At 41.2% G+C, this 27,901-nt stretch overlaps 2 protein-coding genes across 2 annotated transcripts; both read right to left on the bottom strand.

Moving 5' to 3' along the window:
- Window positions 1–380: 380 nt before the first annotated feature.
- On the bottom strand, window positions 381–27,611 carry LOC134225918 (glycosyltransferase 25 family member). The gene is made up of 5 exons (XM_062706358.1): window positions 27,073–27,611; window positions 26,783–27,011; window positions 1,578–2,107; window positions 1,315–1,518; window positions 381–1,255 (listed from the first exon to the last, which is right to left on the bottom strand). Exons 1-5 carry the CDS (start codon window positions 27,267–27,269, stop codon window positions 586–588), a joined length of 1,830 nt encoding a protein of 609 aa, XP_062562342.1. The 5' UTR covers window positions 27,270–27,611; the 3' UTR covers window positions 381–585.
- On the bottom strand, window positions 6,376–8,080 carry LOC134225917 (zinc finger protein 510-like). The gene is made up of 3 exons (XM_062706357.1): window positions 8,006–8,080; window positions 6,571–7,939; window positions 6,376–6,506 (listed from the first exon to the last, which is right to left on the bottom strand). The coding sequence occupies exons 2-3, from the start codon at window positions 7,921–7,923 to the stop codon at window positions 6,489–6,491; spliced, it is 1,371 nt and encodes a 456-aa protein (XP_062562341.1). The 5' UTR covers window positions 7,924–7,939; window positions 8,006–8,080; the 3' UTR covers window positions 6,376–6,488.
- Window positions 27,612–27,901: the final 290 nt, after the last annotated feature.

The raw sequence follows: 27,901 nt of genomic DNA, 5'->3' as shown, positions 1-27,901 counted from the left end.
CCCCATAGTGCATGCCCTCCTGCAAAATCGTTCTGCATCCAATACACAACTTGAACATATTTGCATTGATTGCTACACTTTCTTATTAATTTACTCGTCCGCATAACAGAACCGGACGTTTTTATAACATCACCAAACACTAAAAAACTTGCACTTTTAAACGATTTTGTTATCCGATCTCCACACTATCGGTGAGAGCGATGACCCTTTCTAACCCCCTAGATCCCTTGTCATCCTCGATGACGGTATTAAAATATAACGGTCAGCACACAAAAGCATTACGTCAACAAACCCAAAGCCCCCCTCAATATCATAAGTGTTGTTATACAAGAGCACTTTTACTATCACTGATCCGACGAATAATTTGAATAAACGCCATATTGATTATAAAAAACTTTATTGCTAAATTTTGCAGACACACACACATGTTAGACACTATAAGGCACATTAAAATTTTGGTTCATTGCTTTTTTGAATATTTCAATAGACTAACTGTTTTGATTGAATCTCATTTTGCACTCATTACGAAAGTCGGCGACTTTTTAGACAGTCATTTCTATGCGTTCAGCCGATCCACAACCGATGCTATAGCTCACTTTTCCGGTTGGCCACACTCAGGTCATGCTCGTCTCTATTCATTGTTGAATCCATCAGTCCTTTGCTACTCAGCTGCTCCTTATCACCTTTCTTCTCGACTGAACTGTCTGAGGTATCGTTTCGAAGTTTTTCGAAATTGTCGATTCGGGCGGAGTCTTCGGTATCCGATATGTATCCATCTTCACCCGTATAATGAGTTGGATAAAGCAACAGTGGGGCAGCGCTCCACGCAACCAAATTCCTATTATTGAAACTGTTTACCCAGGACTCGTTAGGATGATTGTTGAACATAATCGGTATGTACTCGTCCACTGGAACTAGTTTTTCTAGAGGTTTCTCAGCGAGTAATTTTTTGGCGCCCTGAATAGATATGAGGTACCCCAAGGTCCAATATGAGTATCCTGCTACTACTAGAGTTTCAGATCCATCAACCCATTTCTCGTCGTTCTCCTGCAGTCGCTTGCGACCAAAGTAAATCAGATCCCATCCACCGATACGACGAGCATCCTCCATAACCAGAGCAACTCGTCGTTTGAAATAGGGTTCAAATTTTATATCATCTTCCAGAATAAGGACCACCTCTTGCCCCAATGCAACCATCTTTTCCCAGATGTAGTAATGACTAAGAAAACAACCTATCTCTCCCATGGTCATTGGTCTGAAATAATCGAAAAAAATATTGGGAGTAAAAATCATTGATTGTATAATTTCGATTACCTTTTATGATACGGATCTGCATATCCGGGAAGAAACCTAATACCCATCTCCTGCAACTTATCGTCGTTTAGCTGACGACCATCTACAGCTGGAAAGAATTCCACGTCTAAACCAAGCTCATCGAAATTGCTGAACATTTTCTTCCTACGCTCTGGTCTTCTTTCCAGATTAATCATATAGATATGTGATAAATCCATTTTATCTCTGTAAAAAAAATTAAGATCTTGAGATGACTTTCGCACCCATACAAATTAGTATCTTACTTCGGAATCTCCTTAACAAAATGTTTTAAGTCATCTTTCAGACTAACCGAGTCATATTCATTAATAATGTACACTTTGGTGTTTCTGAGTTGTTCCAAATCTTTCTCCACTGGATCGCCTTGTTCCAGTGGAACTAAGATATAGCCATACAGTGCCGAGTTTGATATATGCATTGGGATGGAACTGTAGTTGGCGGACATGGCAAAGATGATGATATCGTCCGTTGGCCCGGTGTAGTGTCCCGGCGGTAGACGTTTCTTGTCAAACGAAAGATTCAACGATTGTTGAACATTGAGATTTACCATGACCGCGCTGTGCACCATTGGAACGGTAAATTCGCCTGTTTTCTCGAAGCTGAGGATTTCCTTGTACTCGTCCGTTCGATGATAATAGTAGTCCGCAGTCATACCGCACCAGAAGTTGGAGTACAATCCATCTGAGATCAGCATTGGCGCGACAATTGGTAAATTAAGGCTAACCAACTTGGCGATGGTGTTGGGATTTGTGAGTAGAACATCTGCATCTAAAAACTGTAAAGAAACATAATTAAATTCTAAAACAATGACAGATATTTGCTCTAAGGGGAAGCAGATGAATTATCGTTCGACTTGGATGGTTTGTTTCTTTGAGGCTCAAGATATTTTGCGAATATTTAACACCAACTGTGCGAAAAAAAAAATCGGCTTGGGGTCGCTTTCGTCAGCTACACTTAGGCAAACAATGTAAGCGTATGGGTAAGCTTTGCTTAAGAGTTAAGCGTAGGTGAAGAAATTAGCCCTTAATGAAATTGTTGTAATTTTCGGAACTTGAGGAATGAAAGCAACGTGTATGCTCTATTGAGTGTTAAATGCTTTTATTGATATAACGTGTTAAATGTTAACTCTTCGGACCATCCTCGTACTAACCAGTAAGCAGCGAATGTTGGTTAACCGATTCAACACGGATTTTTTTTCGTCGTATTTCAACATAAATTTTGGACATACTGCTTCCAAAACGGATTTTGAGATCTTTTAGGACTTCCAAACCCTTCTTGAGTACAGAACTTGATGATCTACATAAACAACAACGCGTTTTACGGGGCCTCAATCCTAATATGAAGTTGGCAAAGGTACTTGAGACATAATTAAACTATTTTTATCAAATCGCAGTGTTACCAGAACATCAACGGTACTCCAAACTATTCTTGAGTTCAGATCTTTGAGGTTTTCAAGACCAAACGAGTGATTGATAGGATCCTGAGCTTGTGTGTTAGTTGTAGAAACCCCATGGGGCATCATTACATCAGTATTTAAAAAAAAAAACAACATTCCCAGAATAGCTACGGTACTCTAAACCATTCTTGAGTTTAGATCTTGGAGGTCTACAACACCAACCGAGTGATTCATAAGGTCCTGAGCTTGTGTGATAGTTGGAGCAACCCCGCGGGACATCATTACACCAGTATACACAAATCACAACATTCTCAGAGTTCCTGCGGTACTCCAAATCAATCTTGAGTACAGATATTGGAGGTCTACAAGACCATCAGAGTGATTAATAGGTTCCCGAGCTTGTGAGTTAGTTGAAGAAGCCCCACGGGACATCATTACATCAGTATATAAGAAATTCAACATTCCCGGTACTCCAAACCATTCTTGAGTTCAGATATTGGATGTCTGTCTGTCTGTCAACACCAATGGAGTGATTCATAGGGTCCTGAGCTTGTGTGATATTTGGAGCAACCCCAACTTATAAAACTAGTAGCAGCAATTCCAACTCATAAAACTAGTAGGGACATCGAGGATCTTCATGTTGATCGATTTGAATATTAAGATCTGTACACAAGGATATGATATGAACGGATATGAATGAAAACGGCCTACGACTAATTGATTTCGCCGCCTCCAAGAATATGGCCATTGGCAGCACCTACTTCCAACACAGCCTCCCATATCGGTACACTTGGAGATCACCACTGCAGACAGAATCACAAATCGACCACGTTCTGATTGATGGACGGCACTTCTCCGACATTATCGACGTCAGGACATATCGTGGGGCTAACATCGACTCTGACGCGAAGTCTCTTGAGGCAGCGTTGCCGGGAGAGGGTGAGCTCGATGGGGCCCCTCTTGAGGACTGCTGGAATACAGTCAAAGCAGCCATTAACGACGCAGCGGAGAACAACGTTGGGTATATGGGTCGAAGTCGACGGAACGATTGGTTCGACGAAGAGTGCAGACAGATTCTGGAGGAGAAGGACGCAGCGCGGGCGGTCGCGCTGCAGCAAGGTACCCGGCAGAACGTGGAAGATTATAGACGGAAGCGGAGACAGCAAACCCGCCTTTTTCAGGAGAAGAAACGCCGCATGGAAGAAGCGGAGTGCGAGGAGATGGAACAGCTGTGCCGTTCTCAAGAAACACGCAAGTTCTACCAGAAGCTCAACGCATCCCGCAAAGGCTTCGTGCCGCGAGCCGAAATGTGCCGGGATAAAGGATGGGAGCATCTTGACGGACGAACGTGTGTGATCGAAAGGTAGAAGCAGCACTACGAAGAACATTTGAATGGCGCTGAGAGTACAGGCAGTGAAAGTCAAGGCAGCAGAGGAGATGACTACGTCAGTTCAGCGGACGATGGAAGCCAACCAGCCCCCACCTTGAGGGAAGTTAAGGATGCCATCCAACAGCTAAAGACCAATAAAGCAGCTGGCAAGGATGGTATCGGAGCTGAGCTCATCAAGATGGGCCCGGAAAAGCTAGCCACTTGCCTGCACAAATTGATAGTCAGAATCTGGGAAACTGAACAGCTACCGGAGGAGTGGAATAAGGAAGGGGTTATATGCCCCATCTTCAAGAAAGGCGACAAGCTGGAGTGTGAGAACTTTCGAGCGATCGCCATCCTTAATGCCGCCTACAAAGGGATATCCCAGATCATCTTCCGTCGTCTGTCACCATTAGTGAATGAGTTCGTGGGAAGTTATCAAGCCGGCTTCGTTGACGGCCGCTCGACAACGGACCAGATCTTTACTGTACGGCAAATCCTTAAAAAGTGTCGTGAATACCAGGTCCCAACGCACCATCTGTTCGTTGATTTCAAGGCGGCATATGACAGTATGGACCGCGTAGAGCTATGGAAAATTATGGACGAGAACAGCTTTCCTGGGAAGCTTACCAGACTGATCAAAGCAACGGTGGATGGTGTGCAAAACTGTGTGAAGATTTCGGGCGAAAACTCTAGTTCGTTCGAATCGCGCCGGGGGCAAGGTGCTGGACTTTCGTGCTTGTTATTCAACATTGCGCTAGAAGGTGTCATGCGGAGAGCCGGGGTACGATTTTCAACAGATCCATTTGCAAAGGTGGCAGAACTGTACACCCGCCTGAAACGTGAAGCAACAAAAGTTGGACTGGTGGTGAATGCAAGACAAAGTACATGCTTGTGGGCGGAACCGAGCGCGTCAGGGCCCGCCTGGGAAGCAGTGTTACGATAGACGGGGATACCTTCGAGATGGTCGAGGAATTCGTCTACCTTGGATCCTTGCTAACGGCTGACAACAACGTTAGTCGTGAAATACGAAGGCGCATCATCTGTGGAAGTCGGGCCTACTACGGGCTCCAGAAGAAACTGCGGTCGAAAAAGATTCGCCACCGCACCAAATGTGTCATGTACAAGACGCTAATAAGACTGGTTGTCCTCTACTGATATGAAACATGGACAATGCTCGAGGAGGACTTGCAAGCACTCGGAGTATTCGAGAGACGGGTGCTTAGGATCATCTTTGGCGGTGTGCAAGAAGACGGTGTGTGGCGGCGAAGAATGAACCATGAGCTCGTCCAACTCTACGGCGAACCCAGTATCCAGAAGGTAGCTAAAGCCGGAAGGGTACGATGGGCAGGACACGTTGCAAGAATGCCGGACAGCAACCCTGCAAAGATGGTGTTCGCTTCCGATCCGGCAGGTACGAGGCGGCGTGGAGCGCAGCGAGCGAGATGGGCAGACCAGGTGCAAAACGACTTGGCGAGCGTGGGGCGTATCCGAGGTTGAAGAGATGCGGCCTCGAACCGTGCATTGTGGCGTCAAATTGTTGATTCAGTGTTATCTGTTTAGATGTTAACTAAATAAATGAAATGATAAGCTTTTTATCACATTCAAAAGAAAGTTTTATTTAAAGTATCCTATCAAGCCTAAGTTTTATATTTCAATTTTACTAAAAAATATGCAGCTAGACGAATACTTTTTGGACCCACTGTACATACTTTGGACTCCGTAAGACGCTCCGATCGAATATAGTTCGCCGACGTACCAAACTGACAATCTACAAAACGTTCATTAGACCGGTAATCCTCTACGGACACAAGACCTGGACGATGTTTGTGGAGCACCAACGCGCACTTGGAGTTTTCGAAAGGAAAGTGCTGCGTACCCTCTATGGTGGGGTGCAGATGGCGGAGGGTACGTGGAGAAAGCGAATGAACCACGAGTTGCATCAGCTGTTGGGAGAACCATCCATCGTTTACACCGCGAAAATCGAACGACTGCGGTGGGCCGGGCACGTAGCCAGAATGTCGGACAGTAACCCGGTGAAAATGGTTCTCGACAACGATCTGACGGGCACAAGAAGGCGAGATGCGCAGCGGGCAAGGTGGATCGATCAGTGGAAGATGACTTGCGGACCCTCCGTAGACTGCGTGGTTGGCGACGTGTAGCCATGCACCGAGCCGAATGGAGAAGACTCTTATATACCGCACAGGCCACTTCGGCCTTAGTCTGAATAAATAAAATGAATGTTTTCATGGTACATTTTGTTCCAGTAATTAAAATATTATTTAATATTAATTATAATTGCACGCTTTTCATATTTATTTTACTAATACTTTACATAGGAGACTAGTAAGTACTTATATACCAGTTGACAATCACAAGAATTCCATACCGTTATTGGTAGTCTTTATGCTGAAAATAGTTGTAATAGAGATAAGTAAGTTTTGCCCAAGAACAATATTAGTCATTTACCAACCGCTCTAAAAATGTGCCGTTTGACGTGCATAGATAAATGATCACTCCTCATAAATGCTTGCTGGCAAATATGGCAAACGAATTTCTTCTCCCCGGTGTGCTGTCTCCTGTGCCGCGAAAGCTCAAACGACCGGGCAAAGGATCTGCCGCAATCTTCCCAGGGACATCGGAAGGGCAAAGCCTCGCCATGTAGAATTTCGTGCGCCTTCAGATGACTAGCTCGGGTGTAGCTTTTGTCGCATCCCGGGTGGTTACACACATGATTGCGCACCGAGTTTGCCGCCGGAGTTGAAGGTTTTCGTTTCCGCTTCGCCTTGTTACCCTGCCTCGATGCAATCGCTGCCAGCTTCAGCGACGTTGGTTTCGTCTTTTCCGGGCTTTTGATCACCTTTTCGATTACAAAACGATCAATATTATGCCTTTTCATATGGCCTCGAAGATGATCCTTCCTAAGAAACGATGCTTTACAAACGGGACAAGCAAAATCTCGTTCCCCCGAGTGCTTTCGGTAGTGTCTGGTGAGAGTTTCTGCTCGCGAAAAACGACCGTCGCACCCTTCCCATGTGCAAACGAAAGGCAATTCGCCGGTATGGACTCGCATGTGAGCAGTTACGTGGGAAGCTTTTGTGTATGATTTTCCACAACCATCCCATGGACAAAGATGCTTCCTCGCTTTGGTCGAGAAAGTTCGCATAGGTTGATCATGATTCGTGCTGATTTGCACATACTCCTCCGGATCTTCTTCAAGGAGGATGAAGTTGTCTTCTAAGTTTACATCAGCGTCAAAAACATGTATAACGTGTTTTTCCTCTTCATCAGCATTATTCTGATCCTGATTAAATAGTTCGGGCAGCACCTTACTGTCGTCCTCGATGATTTCTGGTAGACATTCCATCTCTTCGCCCTCTTCGGAATAAGAACGATTCACATCATCTGTCATGCCATCAGCGTTTTCCGATTTCGAGTCATCGTTCTCATAAACTAATTCCAAGTTTTCATTTTGCAACAGGAATTTCAAACCACTTCCACTGGCATCCTCTTGTCCGCTTTCCTCCGGATACGACTCCCAATCGCAAACCAAGTCCCCGGAATGTATTTTTTCATGCGCTTTGAGATGGGCCAGTTTCAAGTAGTGCTTGTCGCAGCCGGGCCTGGAGCATTCGTAGACCGTAATTGGTTCCGGATCCAACTGATGACTGCTTTCGCTAGTGGGCTGATTCACTACCGTTGAGGATAAATCGAACTCTTTTGCTTTGGAACCAACGCCCGAAGTTTTTGTTGTTTCGTTTTCCAGTAAATACTGCAAAATGGTGACGTTTGCAGGAAAAGAATCACCTTCACTGGTCGATGCCATTATGCAATGGGGATAACTGATTTCAAATATGAAAAACTCATAAGTTTTCTCTGATAATTTTAGTTGAAAATACTTTATTTACGGAACGAAATAATTATCACTCGCAAATTTCTGAACTTTAACCCCAGCAGCTAAACAAGAAACTGTCAATCTTTGTTGATTTTTCTAACGCCCTGTGACTGAAAATTTGTTTGCTTTTTTAATAGACCTGTGCGCCGATTGGAATTTTACCGGCGGCGCCGTGATAGATCATTTTTATTAGCCAGCGGCGGCGGCGTGGCGGAGTGAACTAGTTTCAAGCACCAAAATTTCTTCAGAAATTCCTCCAAGAATTCCTAAAGAAGTTCGTTCAAGAATTGTTCCGGAAGTTCCTACAGGAGATAGTTTGAATTTCCTCCAGCAGTTCCTTGGAATTTTACCGAAATACCTAAAAACAACTATCCAAATTCCTCCTGCAATTCCTTAGAGAGTTTCTTCAAGAATTTCTTCAGAAGTTCCTCTAATAGTTCTTCCGTTAGTTCATCCGGAAATTCCTCCGATAGTTCTTTCAGGAATTTCTCCGGAAGTTTTTCCAGGTATGCCTCCAGAAGTTCCTTGCGGAATGTCCTCCAGAGATTGCTCCGGAAGTCCCTCCAGATTTCGTCTGGATATTCCTTTCTTCCAGGATTTCCTCCGGCAGTTCTTCCAGAAATTCCTCTAGAATTTCCTACAAGAATTCCTCCCGAATTTCCTTCAGAAGTTAGTTTGGAGTAATTATTTAGAAAGCTCCAGGAATTTCTCCGGAAGTTCCTCCAGGAGCTCCTCCATTAGTTCCTCAAGGAATTCCTACCGAAGGCCCTCCAGGAATTTCTTCGCAAGTTCGTTTAGGAATTCCCCTTGGAAGTTTCTTCAGAAATTCTTCCGAAAGTTCCTCGAGGAATTCTTCCGCAAGTCCCTCCAGGAATTAGTTTGGAATTTCCTTCGGGAGGCTTCTCCGGGATTCCTCAGAAAGTGCCGCCAAGAATTCTTTCTGGAATTACTAAAAATCCATTCAAATTGCTCCAGCACTTCCTCAGAAAGTTTCTTCTAAGATTCCATCAGGAATTCATCCGAAAGTCCTTAAAGAATTTGTTTGGAAGTTCCTCCAGGAATTTTTCGGGGATCTTCTTCAGGAATTCATCGGAAAGTTTCTCCAAGCATTCTTCCCGGAATTCCTAACAAATTCCATCCAAATTCCCCAGCAATTACTAAGGAAGTTTCTTTAAGAATATCTTTGGAAGTTCCTCCTAAAGTTCCTTCAAGAATTGCTCCGGAAGTTCCTCTAGAATATCCTCCAGAAGTTCCTCCATGATTTCCTTTAAAAGTTCTTACGACAAATCCTTCAGATGTTCCTTCGGGAATTCCTCCGAAAGTTCCACCAAAAATTAGTTGGGAAGTTCCTCCTGGAATTCTTCAGGAAGCTTCTCCAGGAATTCCTCGGAAAATTCCTCCAAGAATTCTTCCCGGAATTCCTACAAAAGATCCATCAAAATTCTTCAGAAAATTTCTTCAAGAATTTCTTCGGAAGTTTCTCCATGAATTCATTCTGAAGTTCCTCAGGGAGTTCTTCCGGAAGTCTCTCAGGTAATTCAGGTAATTTCGAGCAGACAATGTCATTGACTGCGGGACTTGTTCAGTTCCAGTTCCCTCCATGATGGTTCACGAAAGACTTCAAGAATTGAACCGTATGTATAAAAATATGACTGAATAAGATTTCATTTACCACGTTTGCCGAACTTGTTTGCGTTTGCCTATTTTTCAGCTTAGTACTGAAATTCCAAAGAAATACAGCTCTTTTACATGTTCGCAGTTCACAGTTTTCTATAAATTATTAAAAAAAAAAACTAGCTGACCGGCGAACTATGGCTCGCCCAAAACTGATATATTTTTTTACGTACACAATTTATCTAAAAAACAAACCGATTTTTCAAAATAATTTTGCTTTTTTTGACATTTTTTTATCATGACATTTTTCTAATTAATTTAGTAGAAAAACCAAAATTAACAAAAATCGATCTTTCCGTTATCTGATGATAATGTCAACTTAGATGATATGACATTTATCATACAAAATGCACGACAGCCAAACCATTTCATCGGAGAGATCGGATTTTGATTGTTAAATAGAAGAAGGAAAGGGATATATATTAGCAAAAATTGGGCTGTCTATTCTTGAGTGATGCGCGGTCGTACAAATGCCAACTGTGTTATATATATGTAGATGATCAAAATTTAAAAAAAAATCATTCAGAATTGTACGAAAAACCATTTCAACGAAAAGATTGGGCATTGATATTTAAAGTATTCCAGTTCCATCACAACATTTTTCTTCGTAAATAGAAGAAGAAAAGTGATATAAATTAGCAAAAATTGGGCTGTCCATTCTTGAGTGATGCGCGGTCGTACAAATGCGAATTTTGTTATATATATATATATATATATATATATATATATATATATATATATATATATATATATATATATATATATATATATATATATATATATATATATATATATATATATATATATATATATATATATATATATATATATATATATATATATATATATATATATATATATATATATATATATATATATATATAGATCACCGAAAATCAGAAATTTTTATTACAGTTTCTAATTAACTTGCGAAAAATGACCTAAACATCCGTAATTTTTTAGATCACCGATCTCTTCGGCAATTACCGAATTTCGAGTCTCTGTTTAAGCACAAACAAACAGACATAATGCAACGTACACATCAGTATATGCAATTTCGGGATCAAGTGTGTCCAAACTGTAGGGGGATCAAGTGTGTCCGTGTTGAGTATTTATCTTGTTTTGTTTTTAGTATTCAATAGAAAATAAGCAATAGTTAATTGAATGAATTTATTCAATTCTACAACAATAAAACTTTGTCCAGTAAAAATTTGGTACGTTTTGGTTGGACATATTCAATGTTATTAAACTTTTCTCTTCTGAAGAAAAAAAGGATTGAGAATGCATAATAAAATGCAAATAATAAAACCTCTCTAATAGCCTATTCAGATTGGGCTATTTATGACTTTGTTAAATGAGAGGGTATCCAATTATTACGAGGTGTTCAGACTGCAGCAAGATAATATATCTTGACGTTTCCATGTTTCCTCATTTGCACGCTAATACAGGGTTGAATTCAAGGAGAGTTTTAAAATTTAATTTGCGAAATCAATCATTTGTGTGGCGACAATCGAACATTTTTTTCTGAACAAAGTTTCTACGAAAAAAAATATAAAAAAAAATATGAAAAGGGATTTTCGAAGAATATTTCAAGACAAAATTTTCAAAACGACTTATCTGCTTTTGTAAACAAAGATTTTCCCGTAACACGGTAGATCACTTTGACGTAGTGTGTTGCGGTGTAAGATCTACCAAACAGAGCCCTAACCTAATCCATTTTTCTAGCTAGGGCAATAAGTTGTGGTAATTAAGGATTCATCGTATTTAGTCCCCGCTACCAACAGCAGTCTCAGAAATAAAACATAATTAATGTTACCTTGCAGACAGTTGAAAGACTCGAATTCCTCTTGTTTGAGGCTAAACTGTATGCAGCGGAAACAACTTTTCAAGCAATAAGTTAAAAAACCTCGGTACCCGGTCCTAGGCTGAACTGACTGCTGGAAAAATCGAGTTAGGGGTTTAAATACGTACTAACTCTTCTTGAACTGGTGAACAATGGTAGTTTTTTTTTCTTCCTAAACAATGGAGGGGGAATCTGCTCAACAGACATCCTGGGTTGACCAGGAAGTGCTGGGTTAGGGGCCACCTCTAATGAGGGAGGCAGGGCTGCATCCCCGACCAGCTAAACCGTTTCCATTGCCGCCAAGCCCATCGTCCCTTCGGTACAACCAGAAAGTAATGCTTCAAAGGGGGCCAGTGCATGACGCACCCTCGAGGTTAGCTGCGTGTCCTTGCAGCATCGAACATCGTGACTCGCTTTTTAGAAGAACACCATGGTATCGTGCCAGCGCATTGCCGGCTTTCCAGGTGGCCTTACCACGCACTATGTCCTCGGAAGTTGGGCAGGGTCGACTTCGCGCCTGCTTCCCTCTGCACGACTGGTATCAAGAATGATGATGCCGCGTGCACCCCAAATTGACCTTTCTGCGATAGGGCCTATTCGCCAGCACACAGAGGGACTTGCCGACTCGAGGCCTACGCCTGCCCCAGCCTTGACGAGGACCCCTTTCCGTCCTCGGGCTCGGAACCCGCCCGGTTGACCGACGCCGCGAAAGCGACGATACCATGTTGTTCTTCGCGCGGCCACTTGTTCGATAAAAGGATCGAGTTCGACCACAGAGCATGACCACCGGTATGACCCATGAAGCCGACTCCGATCCCTTGGACCACCTCTTATTTGCGCCTGAACTAGCCATCCTTGAGTCCACGCGCCACCTTCTGTGTAGCTCCGAGACGATTTGGGCGATAGCCGATAAAACGGCGTTCCAGCCAACTTCGTCTTTACACATCCTCCGAACTAGGTTGTCCGGGTAGTGTCCAGACCACATGTGGCAAGCATGTGGTCACGCATTGCGCGAAAACGTGAGCACACGAACAACACGTGTTCCGCCTTTCCTCTAAACCTGCGCACACCAAACACTCGGGCGAGGCCGAGCAAGCCAGCTGCGTTACCTGCACTGTGATTTAGCAGCACGCTGAAACGCTGGGCACTTCGAACCCCCCATGGGGTGCATGCTGTTCACAGCTTTGCTGGAAAAAATCAAACAACTGGGAGGGTTCGTGCAGTATTGTGCCTTATGCCCTCCAATGCGCAGCGTCGGCAGAGATTGCTTCTGTCAGGGCCTTTGCAGTCCCATTGTTTGTGCCCCGGTTCCAGGCACTTGAAGCAAACTTCGGGTTGCTCGTATATGCTCACAGGGCACACTGACGATCCCTAACTTGACTACCTTGGAGGCGACCGCTGCAGATAGCCGAACCAATGCTACCTGCGTCCCTGCCGGACCTTTCCGTAGCCGAACGGCTGCGGTGGGCGTCTCCACTTCACACTGTCGCCGCAGTGCCGTGACGAGCTCTTCGACTTCAGTGATCTCGTCCAGGTCTTTAACCCTTAGATTCACCTCCGTCGTGAGTGCCCTCACCTTGACCGTCTCGCCTAGGACCTCCTCCGCCGACTTCTTGTAGGCGGCGCCCCTTTGCGAGACGCCCCGCTTCAGCTCGAGTATCATCTCGCCCATCCGGGTACGTCTTATTCGACGTACGTCGGCGCCGAGTTCACCGAGCTTGACGTCACTCCTCATCGCCTTCAAAACATCCGAGTACTTAGCCTCGTCCGCCGTGATGACTAGGGCATCGCCCCTGGAGCGATTGGCGCCTACCCTAGACTTCTTGCTACCCTCATTCGCCTGGGCCTTCTTTTCGGCCCTTGACGTCTTCGGTTTCCTCTTGTTCTTGACCAGGGTCCAGGAGGCGTCATTCCCCTCTATTTCCCTGGTCTGGTGCGGCTGAGAGTTCTCAGCCTGCCGTGACCCCTTACCACCGTCTTGCCTGAGAAGGACCTTTCCAGGTCCTTCCTCCCCCGGTTTTGGAGGTACCTGACCGGGGTTCAGCTTCCCAGCCCCACTACCCTTGTTCGGGGTAGTAACCCTCCGCGTTTTGGAGCGGCCCCCAGGGAGCTCATCCCTGGAGACTGTCTCCCAGTTTTTGTGTCTGCTCCGTTGGAGTAGTCACCCCCGACGTACCCGCAAATACTTGAGCCTCAGTCTGGGCAGACTTTGGCACCACCGTCTTAGCTGGCACGCCTTCGGTCGACTCGACCTTGCCCGAGTCCGCGAATCCTTGGGCCTCAGTCTGGGTAGACCTCGACTCCACCGATTTCACGGGTTTACACTTGGCCGTCCCGACCGCCCTCTCCAGCTTGGCGTCCAGCATCGACTTTCGAAGTTTCTGCAAGCTCCTCTTGAGGTCCTTGCTGATATTATGCTTCGATGACGCAAAGTCGATGATGGCGTCCAGCTGTTCCGTCGCCACCTCGAAGGCCGAAAGCCCATCGCGTTTGCGGTTCATCGCAATCACAAGCCATGGGCCGTCAATAACCCCTTCCGGCGTTTTTATAGCCGAGAGGAACGTTGAGTGACCCACGCTGGCGCTGCGCACTGAGCTGCCGACTATTGCCTCTGGCCTCCTAGACGGAGACCTGAACAACCCACCTCTTGCGAAGGGGTTGTCGCCTACACTACTACCACTAATTGAAGAATTGACTTGGTTTTCCATTTTGGTCCCACGAGTTGCTCGGGAAAAGAGGTCCACCACGCCAGAGCCCAGCATAACGCGGTAAGGGACAATTACTGTGGAGGGTGCCCAGGTACCCCACAGGCTCCGTTAAAGGCCTAGCTTATTATTTCACCCCCCTGGCCATGCATCCCCTCGGCACGGGTCGCTTGACGCCTTGGGATTAGGGGTTAGGGACGATGGTCCCGGGGTGAACAATGGTAGTGAGAGGAACACACGAAAGATCTTATTACTGAACAAATTCTTTTGCTTGAAATGGTCTTGTAGACAGAGCTAAATCCCGGGTTTTCATTGTTTACTGGTGATATTCTAGAAGCAAAACATGGATGTGGCTAGGGCTCCGATGCATGGCCAAAAACAGTATCACTGTTCTATTTTCTCAAGAAAGGATTGATTTCCTATTGATAAGGGGCGCGCCTTCAATGGGATTGCTCTCTATGAAGGGTCTAAATAGCGGGACCTTGTCATGGTAGTCTTGAGAAAACAAAACAACAACTGTATCGAAACCGATACTGCATTGCTTCTCAATAGCACTGGAGTAATTCGACATGCACTTAAACACTAAGGATACGGGTAACGCTACAATAGATCTAATAATTGGTCGCAGTGGCACACCTGAACAGGGGAGAAAAAAAAACAAAGATTCAAACGACGATTTGACGAATCTGATAGCTCTCCCACGCAAATCAACACCATCAACAGGTAGCGGAATCCTTCACCTACCTATTGATGGTGTTGGTTTGCGTGGGAGAGCTATCAGATTCGTCAAATCTTCGTTTGACTCTTTGTTTACAAAAGCAGATAAGTCGTTTTGAAAATTTTGTCTTGATTTGAAGCTCTCATTAAGGATAATGAGCGAAGCTACATTCATTAGTTGGGTGCGCCGTTCTTCGGGGAATCAGACTATTCCTCAATTTATTTTTAAGTTTAAAAAGTATTTTGATTTTGTACTATGATCGAACGGAGATTTGATAGAAAAATTTAGATACTTTTGGGAATTCTCACAAATAAATAAAAAAAGGACGATTGGACCAATTTTCAAGAAATATTATCGAACTAAAATGTATTTCCACCAGTATCTCCATGTATGAAGGGCAACTCAGCAATTTATTTTTTTTTTTTTCAAAAATGGAAACTGAACCATTGCACAGTGTTGCTTTTTGTCGATTTCGTGCGCTTTTTAATAGCATCGTTTCTGTTGATTTTTCGCTGTAGTTTGTTTGGAGGAAACGTTAGATATCATAAAGGACTTTTTTGAGAAAATCTGTGAAATGATTAATCCACCTAAAAGTGAGATAAAAATTTTACTTTTTCACCTAAACCGTATATGCGCCTAGTGTCTTCGAGAAAGTTGTAGCGGATGGTATTTTAGGCCACTTTGCCAAAAATCATGTATCTGTGACTTATACTTTACTAGATATGTGACATTTACCGTGGAAGGCCCTAAAAACAGTTTTTTGAGCATAACTTTTTTATATGTTTCAGGCACTTTTACACCCTTCTACAAAGTTGTTTGGCTAATAAAATACACGTTTTTGTAGAACATTGCGAAGCTCTATCTCTTAAAATTGATAAGTTATTTGAGAAAATATGTTTTTTCTAGGGTATTTGAGAATCGTATAACTTGGTCCGGCGCAAAATGGCGCAGACAACTTTTTAGTTCTCTGAAGCTGCTGTATGTTGACTCTTGCCTAGCGATTGAAGCTTGTGTTTACACGAAATTACAAACGAGTTATATAGATTTTAAATTTTCTTGTTTTTGGCCTTACTCGTACACTAAGATTATGTATAGGCTATAGGATCGCACTAAAACCAATATTTGATGGTGGCCCATAAGCCCATAGTTTTATATAGAAATTCGATAAACTGAGCTGATGTCTGTATGTGTGTATGAGTGTATGTGTGTATGTGTAGACATTTAAAAGACACCTTTTTTGCCTTTCTCGTACACTAAGTGCAAAACTAAAAGACTTTTTTTATTAAGACTAGATATACACATAGTGTCTTCGGGAAAGCTGTAGCGGATAGTATTTTGAGCCATATTGCCAAAGACACCCCATGTCTAACTATTATACTTTAAAAAATATGTGACTTTTTCAATGGAAGATCCCTAAAATCACATTTTTTATCATAACTTTTTTTCTATTTTTCCAAGACTTTTCCAACCTTCTACAAAGTTATTTGTCAAACAAAACTACACGTTTTTGTGGAACATTGCGAAGCGCTATCTCTTAAAGCTTAAAAGTTATATTATAATGAAAAACCCGACTTAATCCACCTACAGTGAACGCAACCCTTCTTACACTTTTGAATGGTTGTGTGTGCCCAGTGCATATTACAATTTCTATGCATATGACCTTCAATTGAATATAAAATAACTGATATTATCATGCTTTTATCGATTTCAAAATAAAAAAAAGGATATTTCTGGAAATTTAACAATTTTTAAAAAATACAAAAAGACTGCAGATTTGATTTGCCGCCTTAAATGGCAATATTACAGCTTCTGTTTAAGCCCAAAAGAGTTCAAATCGGGTCATAGACGGCTGAGATATTGGTGTGACAATTCTTCATTAGTAGTCTGAAAATATGTCTCATATTCGTATTTCACAGATATCTCTGAAACCGAATTTCCGATTGCAGAAAAAAATGAATGGGTCCAATGACAAAAACATAGCTTTCGTTTAAAGATAAAATCGCACAAATCGGTTCAAGGACGACTGAGATCTTGATGGGACATATTTTACCAATGTGTGAAGTTGATGCGTCTAATGCTTTATGTTCGTATTTCAGAGATATCTCCGGAACCCAATGTCTAATTGCAAAAACAAAATACAATGGGTTCAATGGCAAAGTCATAGCTTTCGTTTAAAGATAAAATCATGCAAATTGGTTTACAGACGGCTGAGATATTCATGTGACATTATTATGTTAGTTTTCTGAAAATGCACTTCATGTTCGTATTTCTCACATATCTCTGGAACCAAATGTCCGATTGCAAAAAAATTGAACTCGTACAATGACAAAGTCATAGCTTTCGTTTAGTGTTAAAATCGTGCAAATCGGTCCACGGACGGCTGAGATCTTGATGTGAGATTTTTGTAACGCACACACATACGCACACACGCACACACGCACACACACACACACATACATACATGTGCTCAGTTCGTCGAGCTGAGTTGATTGGTATATACGACTTGGGTCTCCGAGCCTCGGATAAAAAGTCGGTTTTTCAAGCGATCTTTATACCCTTCTTAGGGTGTAAGAAGGGTAAAAAAGGATACTTCTGGAAATTTAACAATTAAAAAAAAAACAAAAAGACTGCAGATTTGATTTGCCGCCTTAAATGGCAATATTACAGCTTCTGTTTAAGCCCAAAAGAGTTCAAATCGGGTCATAGACGGCTGAGATATTGGTGTGACAATTCTTCATTAGTAGTCTGAAAATATGTCTCATATTCGTATTTCACAGATATCTCTGAAACCGAATTTCCGATTGCAGAAAAAAATGAATGGGTCCAATGACAAAAACATAGCTTTCGTTTAAAGATAAAATCGCACAAATCGGTTCAAGGACGACTGAGATCTTGATGGGACATATTTTACCAATGTGTGAAGTTGATGCGTCTAATGCTTTATGTTCGTATTTCAGAGATATCTCCGGAACCCAATGTCTAATTGCAAAAACAAAATACAATGGGTTCAATGGCAAAGTCATAGCTTTCGTTTAAAGATAAAATCATGCAAATTGGTTTACAGACGGCTGAGATATTCATGTGACATTATTATGTTAGTTTTCTGAAAATGCACTTCATGTTCGTATTTCTCACATATCTCTGGAACCAAATGTCCGATTGCAAAAAAAAATTGAACTCGTACAATGACAAAGTCATAGCTTTCGTTTAGTGTTAAAATCGTGCAAATCGGTCCACGGACGGCTGAGATCTTGATGTGAGATTTTTGTAACGCACACACATACGCACACACGCACACACGCACACACACACACACATACATGTGCTCAGTTCGTCGAGCTGAGTTGATTGGTATATACGACTTGGGTCTCCGAGCCTCGGATAAAAAGTCGGTTTTTCAAGCGATCTTTATACCCTTCTTAGGGTGTAAGAAGGGTAAAAGGTGTTTTTTCTAGGGGTGTTTGGAAGGAAGTTTGAAATCTATATAACACACGTGTAATTTCGTGTAAACATAAGTTTCAATCACTAGAGAAAAGTAGAAGAACAGTAGTTTCTGAATCCTAAAAAGTTTTGTGGGCCATTTTGCGCCGGAACAGGCTATTTGATTTCTGAACACCCCTAGAAAAAACACCTTTTCATTATAACTTTTAAGCTTTAAGAGATAGCGCTTCGCAATGTTCCACAAAAACGTGTAGTTTTGTTTGACAAATAACTTTGTAGAAGGTTGGAAAAGTCTTGGAAAAATAGAAAAAAAGTTATGATAAAAAATGTGATTTTAGGGATCTTCCATTGAAAAAGTCACATATTTTTTAAAGTATAATAGTTAGACATGGGGTGTCTTTGGCAATATGGCTCAAAATACTATCCGCTACAGCTTTCCCGAAGACACTATGTGTATATCTAGTCTTAATAAAAAAGTCTTTTAGTTTTGCACTTAGTGTACGAGAAAGGCAAAAAGGTGTCTTTTAAATGTCTACACATACACACATACACTCATACACACATACAGACATCAGCTCAGTTTATCGAATTTCTATATAAAACTATGGGCTTATGGGCCACCATCAAATATTGGTTTTCAGTGCGATCCTATAGCCTATACATAATCTTAGTGTACGAGTAAGGCCAAAAACAAGAAAATTTAAAATCTATATAACTCGTTTGTAATTTCGTGTAAACACAAGCTTCAATCGCTAGGCAAGAGTCAACATACAGCAGCTTCAGAGAACTAAAAAGATGTCTGCGCCATTTTGCGCCGGACCAAGTTATACGATTCTCAAATACCCCTAGAAAAAACATATTTTCTCAAATAACTTATCAATTTTAAGAGATAGAGCTTCGCAATGTTCTACAAAAACGTGTATTTTTATTAGCCAAACAACTTTGTAGAAGGGTGTAAAAGTGCCTGAAACATATAAAAAAAGTTATGCTCAAAAACTGATTTTAGGGGCCTTCCACGGTAAATGTCACATATCTAGTAAAGTATAAGTCACAGATACATGATTTTTGGCAAAGTGGCCTAAAATACCATCCGCTACAACTTTCTCGAAGACACTAGGCGCATATACGGTTTAGGTGAAAAAGTAAAATTTTATCTCACTTTTAGGTGGATTAATCATTTCACAGATTTTCTCAAAAAGCCCTTTATGATATCTAACGTTTCCTCCAAACAAACTACAGCGAAAAATCAACAGAAACGATGCTATTAAAAAGCGCACGAAATCGACAAAAAGCAACACTGTGCATTGCGTTCTACTCGACAATCAATGATACAGCTTCTAACAAAATCGAATCGTGTGAATGTGATATAATTTAAACTGGATTTTGGATGAATTAATGCATTACCAATCCATGTTTTATTTAAGGTTATTCTACTTTATATATACATCCCATTCAAATCGTACAGTTGTCCCACGTGAAAAATGTTGAAATCTAAAGTATATTAAGCCATTCAAGGAGCAGAATTGAAACAATTTATGAAATCATGTTTATTCATCAAATATACTCGTTTTACAACCATTCCTACGTTTTAAATTGTCTTCCGCATTGGCCCTTGAACTTTGAAAATTTATTCGATTTGTTCTATTAAATCTAGGTTTAAGTTAAATACTTCATGTTAATTCTAGAGAGCATCTGTTTTTTAAACAATTCATGTTGAATAAGTGGAGAATAAATAATTATCATCATTATTTTTCATCATATAAAATGCTTTCCACAAAACCATCACAATCCGAGTTATTCTTCAGCGCTCAGAAGATTTCCATCTAACATGCATTCGACCCTGCTGCGACAGAAAGAGCATGACTGTCAACTATGAAACGAAATGAAAACAGAGAGAATTTTCTCTCTGGCAAAGAGAGCGTGACGCTTGTCAGTTTTGTTTTGTTGAATTTCTCCCTGCATCCCAGTTAGAACGAAAGCTCTCTCGTAATAATTGTTCGTAATAAATTCTTTATTTCTCTTTTTAGCGGGTATCTTTTGACAGCGCAAAATGTATGGAATATTACGTAAATAATGACATCATAAAGCGTATTTACCCTGAAACGCCAATTATTATGTCATTAATGGCGTAATCTGAATAGGCTATAAAAAAAACCCATATACATAAAGTAACTAATATCAAATGTTACTCAGATTCAATTATCTATCTAACGGATCCGTTTGCACATATCACTGGTATAAAAATGTGATTAGTTTTAGAGAAAACAGGGGGGATCTTGTGTCCCCGGGGATCATGTGTGTCCAGTTTCCCCTATGTATAGACGTCAGACGGCATAGACGGCATAGACGTCAAATTAATGCAACTTACAGGACTTTTAACTCGTTTCTGCTAACTTACACGCGCGTTTTCTCTGTAAAGCATGGGGGCGTTTGACGACAGTTGCTCGCTTACGTCTATTGATGCCAGTAGAGAGGCTCGGAATCTTTTTCGCTGCTGCAGTAAATGCGTTCTGGTAATCTTTCTTCGGCTCTTGGTGTCGGCTGAAGTAAATGCAAAGTCCGACTCCTCACGTGAAGAAATAATAATTATTATCAATAAACTCTCAAACTGTCAAGCAGCGGCCAAGGCAGCGCAGCGGTACACTATCAGCCAGATTTTTGGAATTATCATTTGATAACTTCGCAGGTGTGAAAAGTAGGCGAGTTGTTATCGGCGATAACTTTTCAAATCTTGCAACACAAAATTATTATTTTAATGTAAACCAAACTAATCTAATACCAATTTAATGTAAACAATGAATCTCAATCGAATGTTTGGCATTGTGTTTTGGTGTTATGTAGGGAAAAAAGTTCAAAAGTAGCATTCACCAATAATGCTTCGAATCAAGATACAATTATCGAACGATTCTTACTCTCTAGCGAGTTTTTATTAATTGATAATTTGGATATATGATCGCTTAAGAGTGTTATTCGTCCTCGTTTATTTGAAAAAACATATTTTTATCATCCTTTTTAAATGTTAGTCTAAAATCACACAATCACAGGAGTGCAGGATAAACAGCGAAAACAGATTCACCCTTGGCTTGAAACACGCTTGCTTTGGTCTCATCGAACAGAAAACCTGTACATTACATACAGCTACGTAGTTCAACGTCACCTTTGCGTACAACCCGATTGGGCTGCACCTTTGAGTTTTTAGGGATACCCTTAGGAATCTGTGGTGGTATACCCTTTATAACTCTTGAAGGATTTGCTTCAGAATCTTTGTTAATTTGCTTCGGAATTCCTCCGGTTGGTTTAGAAGTCGTTTGAAGATTAGGAATCGTTCGGAGATTTGCCTTGAATTTGTTGACGATTTGTTTCAGAATTCTTCGACGATACGCTTCAGAATCCGTAGAATATTTAGCTCGGAGTCTCTCGACGTTTTGCCTCGGAATCCCTCAATGATTTGCCTCAGAATCCCTTGACGATCGGAATTCCCTCTGACGATTTGCTTAGAAATCCCTCGACGGAATCATTCGACGATTCGCTTCCGAATTCCTCGAAGATTTAGTTAGATTTACTTCGGAATCATTCGACGAATTGCTTCGATAATTTGCTTCAACAACGAGTTGCTTCAACATCGCTGGAGGATTCCCGCTGGAATCGCTGGAGGATTCTTTACGGAATCCCTGGAGAATTAATACGAAGTCTTTCGACATTTCGCTTCGGGATCCATCGAGAGATTACTTCGGAATTCTTCGACGATTTGCTTCTACATCCCTGGAACATTCACGTCTGAGTTCTTGGGGGATTCTATTCGGATTCTTTAGAAGATTTTCATAGGAATCCCTGGAACATTCCCGTTGGAATCCCTGGAGGATTCCCGTAGACATCCTGGGAAGATTTGATGTCTAGAACATTCTCTTCGGACTCTCAGGTAGATTGCCTTCAAAATTCCTGGAGGAGGTTCCCGTCGAAATATCTGGGGACTCCTGTCGGAATCCCTGTAACATTTCCGTCAATATCACTAAAGGATTCTCATCGAAATCCTTGGAGGATTCCCGTCGGAATCCATACAGGAATGTTGCATTTATTTTATTTGAGATTTTATGAAATTTATGAAATATGCAAAAAATTCCCTGCCTACCGGTGGAAACCTGACGGCGATCACATATTGTCCTTCCAATGTGCGAGACAAACCCGAACGCTACTACACTTAGACGCAATAGCCATGCACTATCAATTTGAGTCGTTGTTTGTAGGAATCATCGGATGGTAAACAAACACATTGGGATACAACAGAAAGTACGTGATGAAAGAAGCTCAATAAGGTGGTAAAATAATCGAGAAATATTGAAAAGAAGCTCAAAATAGAGAAAATAGATGAAAGGGCTATAGCCCCTCTAAGAATTGGGGCTAGTTACGCCAATGATTTCACCATATGTCTGTATGCTTTTAGCATTTAGTGCGTCGTAGTAACGAGTGAAATTAAAGCTTCTTTGTTCGAACAACTTGTTTGCCAACGTGCAAATTTATGATTAATGTTCAGCTTTTGATTTTTAAGAATTTAACGGTAAATCGGACATTAGAAGATATATTACTCAAATGTCCAGGGAAAAAAGAGGAAAATAAATATTCTAAATTAGCAATGATTTGTCATAAATTCAAGAATTTTGTAGAACAACGACTTTTATTGGAAACAGTGTTTTTATGCACTTATAAGCTTGAAAATCACTTTAACATGGTCAAAACATGAACAGAACGAATCGCAATGTTCACAAGACTTGTAAAGCACATCAAAATCAATTTTCGTTCAATCTAGGAACCCATCGTGCGACATGTCAGACTTCATGATTTTGCAAAACAAGTACACTGGAGTACATTTCGGCGATTTTCGATAGAATTGGCCACCCTCCGGGAAGTACCCGAAGGGAGCAGGGACTGGTTCCCCTGGGGAAGTGGCCAATTTTCGTTTCTACCGGGTACCATGTGTTCCTCTGAGGAGCAACTCCCGGAGGAACTCCAAGAATAATTTCTGGAGGAAGTCCCGCAGGAATTTCCGGAGGAATTCCCGGAGAAATTTTTAGAGGAATTCACGGAGGAACTGCTGGTGGAACATCTGGAGGAATTTCTTGAAGAACTACAGGAAGAATTTCCGGAGGAATTCCCGGACACCCAACCGGCGATTGTTAGATTTTCTAACAATTCTGTATAAGAATCTAACAAAACCTGTAAAGAACTGGGCATGTGCGAAATTGTTAGTTTCTTATACAAAAAATGTAAGCTCTCAAACAAATATTGTTAGAAAAGCTTACAAAATTGTTAGATTGTTATACAATACTTGTATAAGAATCCAACAATTTCGCATATGCCCAGTTCTTATACAGGTTTTGGTAGATTCTTATACATAATTGTTAGAAAATCTAACATCCGCTGGTTGGGTGGATGTACTCTCGTAAGAACTCCCGGATGAACTCTCAAATGAACTTCCGTAAGAATTCTAGGAAGAACTCCTGGAAGAATTCTTAGAGGACCTCCTAGAGAAATCCTCGGAGGAGCTTCTGGAGGAATTTGTAGATAAATTCCTAAAGAAAGCCTAAATGAATTCCTGAAAGAAAGGCTGAATGAATTCCCGTAGAAACTACTGGTGGAACTCCCGGAGGAATTTTCAGAGAAACAGCCGGTGGAATACCCGGAGTTGAATTTCTAGAGGAACTTCAAAAAATCTTGGAGAAGTTCCTGAAGGAATTCCCGGAGAATTCCCGGAAATCACTGTATGAATTCCCGGGGGTTTGTTCTGATGAAATTTCTGGAAGTCATCCTGGAGGAACTCTCAAATCAATTTCCAAATGAAATTCTGGAGTAAATTTCGAGTTAAGTGTGGAAGGAATTCCAGGACGATTCCGCGGAAAAATTCCCGGAGAAATTCCTGAAGGAATTCCTGGAGAAGTACCGGAAGGAATTCCGGGAAAAATACCTGGAAGAATTTCCGAGGAAATACTTGGACGAATTCCTGGAGAAATTAAAAAAAAATCTAGAGGAATTCTTGAAGGATATTCTGAAATAAATTGCGAAAAAAATTCCAGAAGGAAATCCTAGAGGATTTCGATATTGAATTTATGGAGGTATTCCCGGAAAAAATCCTGGAAGTTTTCCCGGAGGAATTAAAAGAGTTCCTGGAAGAATTCCCGGAGAAGTTTGTAGAAGAATTTCCGAAGGAATTTCTTATAGATTTACAACTTAAATTATGGAGCGAAATCGGAGGATTTCCGTCATAAATTTCTGAAGAAACTTCCGGAGAAATTATGGGAGGAAATTCAGTATGTATTTTTGAAGGAAATCTCGAATGCAGAATGCAGTGAACTGGTGCTAGATGGTGAAAAATTTTAAGTAGTAGAAGTATCTTGGAACATTAGTGACGTGCGATAATGATGTTACCCGCGAGGTGAAAAGGCGTATTGCAGCTGCAAATAGGACTTATTACGGACTTCGTAACCAGCTCAAGTCCCGTAGTCTGCAAACGAAGACAAAATTCGCGCTGTATACTACTCTTATGTTTCCGGTGGCTATATACAGCCATGGAACGTGGACGTTAAAGGAGGCTGATCGAAGAACTTTCGGAGTGTTTGAGCGTAAGGTGCTGCGGACGGTACTCGGCGGTAAACAGGGGAACGGTTTCTGGCGGCGTCGTATGAATCACGAACTGTACCAGGTGTATAAAGGGCTGGATAATGTTAAGCTTATATACGGCAAACGTCAAGCGAAGATAATATTTAGTAGAGAACCCGGAAGAGGCAGTAGGCTTCGTGGAAGGCCGCGTACACGATGGCTTTTTGCTGTGGAAGAGGGCCTGAGGGCGCTCAACGTTCAGGGCGACTGGAAGCGATTGGCCCAGGATCGAGTCCAGTGGAGAAAGATACTCCATTCGGCGTAGGTTCATCGAAGAGCTGTTACAGTAGCCCATCAAGTATCAAGTATAATTGGGACTTTTGAAATTCTGCCTTTCGTGTTTCGCCTTTTGTTACATGTGTTAGGGTCCCGGTAAAATAACCCCCGATAGGTAGAACATTTTGTAATTGGATTTGTAGCGCACTGCGTATCAGTCTATGTGATATGCGTTCGGTAGAACGACTCGTTACACGGTCAATCGTTACAACTGTAATTGGAATTAACAAAATAAATCTAAAGCCAATAGACTCCGTGATCGTGATGAACATGCGCCTACTAACGATTTCTAAATCTAAGAAAATGTCTATTCTGTTAGTTAAGGCCTCATAATGATAAAGTTAACGGTCTAATGCACAAGACCGTCTTTAAGCAGGGTAATTTGATTATTTTTTGTAATTTTCAATTCTTTCAATTTCGAAAAGTTTTTGATTTAGGATAATTAAACTGCAATGCATGTGTAAATGTGATTTCCGAATTCTATACATTTTTGAAAAAGTATTGAAAATTGAGTAATTTTTTGTTCTTTCGTGTTTTTGTTCGTATACCTTTGAAGAGTGAAATACAGTACTGACCCGATTTTGTCACTCCCCGATTTTGTCTACCCCCGATTTTGTCTACCCCCGATTTTATCACGTTTTCGACCCGATTTTATCACGTCCCGATTTTGTCACGTTTTCGACCCGATTTTGTCACCCCAAAAAAATTGTCATTCTTTTTATTTTCGTAAATAATACCACAAACAACATTGATTTTCATGAACTAACTTTCACCGCCTGTAGTTTATTACGAACGACTTCTGAGTACCTGGGAAATATTCTGTAAGCAATTTCGACAAGAAATAACGGGTACCGTTCACGCATTTGGCCTTTCCAAGGCATAAAATGATTCATATTTGTGGAATGAATTAAAAAAATGAAAATATTTTTTTTCCAATTTTGTCACATACCCTGTTTTATCACCCCAAAATTCACCAGGGGGGTGACAAAATCGGGATATTACTGTATTCATAATTTGGAAGATTATGGTGGTGATCATCTATAAAATATTTCTCCAACTTCTACACAGCTTACTCCATCTCCAATTACTTTGTTTCCTAAACTTAAACAATACGAATATTATTTATATATGAGCATGTTATTAATAATAAAACAAATACCCCACAAGCTTAGAATAATATTCTCCTGGAGCAAGAATTATGTTGACGCACCATCCTGCATCAATCAAGTACCACTAATCTAATGGATCAGAAAACAATATGTGACACAGAATGATCATCCCCATAGTCGTCTCATGGAGAGCGTTAAACTTTATACGTAAGTAATCGACAAAAATTCCATGAGAGAAAGTAATTAAGTTGTTCCATAATAATTTCATAAATGGAAATCGTGTTTCTTATTCAACAATATGACTCATGGGTTGCATCGAAAAAGTAAAATCCATCCGATATAAACAATGAAAATACGAAACACTGCTACTCACCAGAACGAAATCAGCCCACATTTTATGGCCCTTATCAAGCGCTTCCTGCTTGAGTCGAATCACGTCAGCGAACCGCTCCTCCGACCAATGGGTACGGCTTTTCTCGTCGGGACGGTTTTCCGCATCGCTACGATATCCGAAGTCTACGCTGTGATACAGCTTCGTCGTTCTCTTCAGCCAAGCCCGCGTAATATCTAGACTGCGATCCTCGTTGTGGTCCGACCGGATCCTAATGGGTTGGATTATGATTAAATTGGAGCAGTGACACTGATTGATGCGCCAGTACTTACCATAGAGAAATGCAAGCTTTCGGGTACTCTTGATCTTCGAGATAAGTGAAAAAGTAGGGTAGCGTATGTTCCTTGTTTCGGATTAGAGTCACTATCAGAACTTTTGGGCTTTGAAATGTTATATTCCCGTTAGCAGTGACTACTAGCAGTGTTATTAAATACACTAACAAACTAACGAATAACAAAGTTTTCATCATGAAGAGATAATTTTCATTAAAGTTCACACAATTATCCAAATATAGTGATGAGGCCGATGCACATTATATTGTCATTTCACATCCTGCCACATGCAATCACGCATACACGAATCCAGCAAGAATACAAGAGCGTGCCCATATCAATTCGCGGTGCCTGTCACCATATGGAGAACACATCTGTTCTGGATGCTCGAGATTGTTGTTTATGTTTTGACTCTTCTGCTTTGGGCATTCTTCTTTAAGAATGTATTTACATTTATGTATCACATGCACAGAGAAAGAACATCATAAAAGCCCTGCGCATTATTTGGATTCATTCAGAAAATTTATGAATGCATGATTCTTCATTGTAAACGTAATAACAATGGATGTTAAATGCTAGTCCGTTATAATAAGGAGCACAACTTGGAAATTATTCAGAGAACTTGGAACCATATGAGCCGATATGTATCGTTGTACCAAATAGTCAAGTAATGTAAACTTTCTTAAATGTCAAGATGGTTAATTACTCAGAACAGTTTGCATCCTTATCACACTCTAGCTACGACCACAATAGTCAATGAACATAAAATAATAGAACTTGGGACTAATGGAATTCTTAGATTTTTTTCTATTTTGCAATGATAGGGCAA

Source organism: Armigeres subalbatus, chromosome 3 (assembly GCF_024139115.2).
Source record: "Armigeres subalbatus isolate Guangzhou_Male chromosome 3, GZ_Asu_2, whole genome shotgun sequence".
NCBI classification, from domain to species: Eukaryota; Metazoa; Arthropoda; class Insecta; order Diptera; family Culicidae; genus Armigeres; species Armigeres subalbatus.
This window is presented reverse-complemented; position numbering and strand designations above follow the sequence as displayed.

Coding starts and splice junctions, on each gene's coding strand:
- LOC134225918 (XM_062706358.1), bottom strand. CDS start 27,269: ATGATGAAAACTTTGTTATTCGTTAGTTTGTTAGTGTATTTAATAACA. Junction 2,108..26,782: donor TGTGGGCTGATTTCGTTCTG/GTGAGTAGCAGT, acceptor GTTTCTTTACAG/TTTTTAGATGCAGATGTTCT. Junction 1,256..1,314: donor GCAGATCCGTATCATAAAAG/GTAATCGAAATT, acceptor CGATTATTTCAG/ACCAATGACCATGGGAGAGA.
- LOC134225917 (XM_062706357.1), bottom strand. CDS start 7,923: ATGGCATCGACCAGTGAAGGTGATTCTTTTCCTGCAAACGTCACCATT.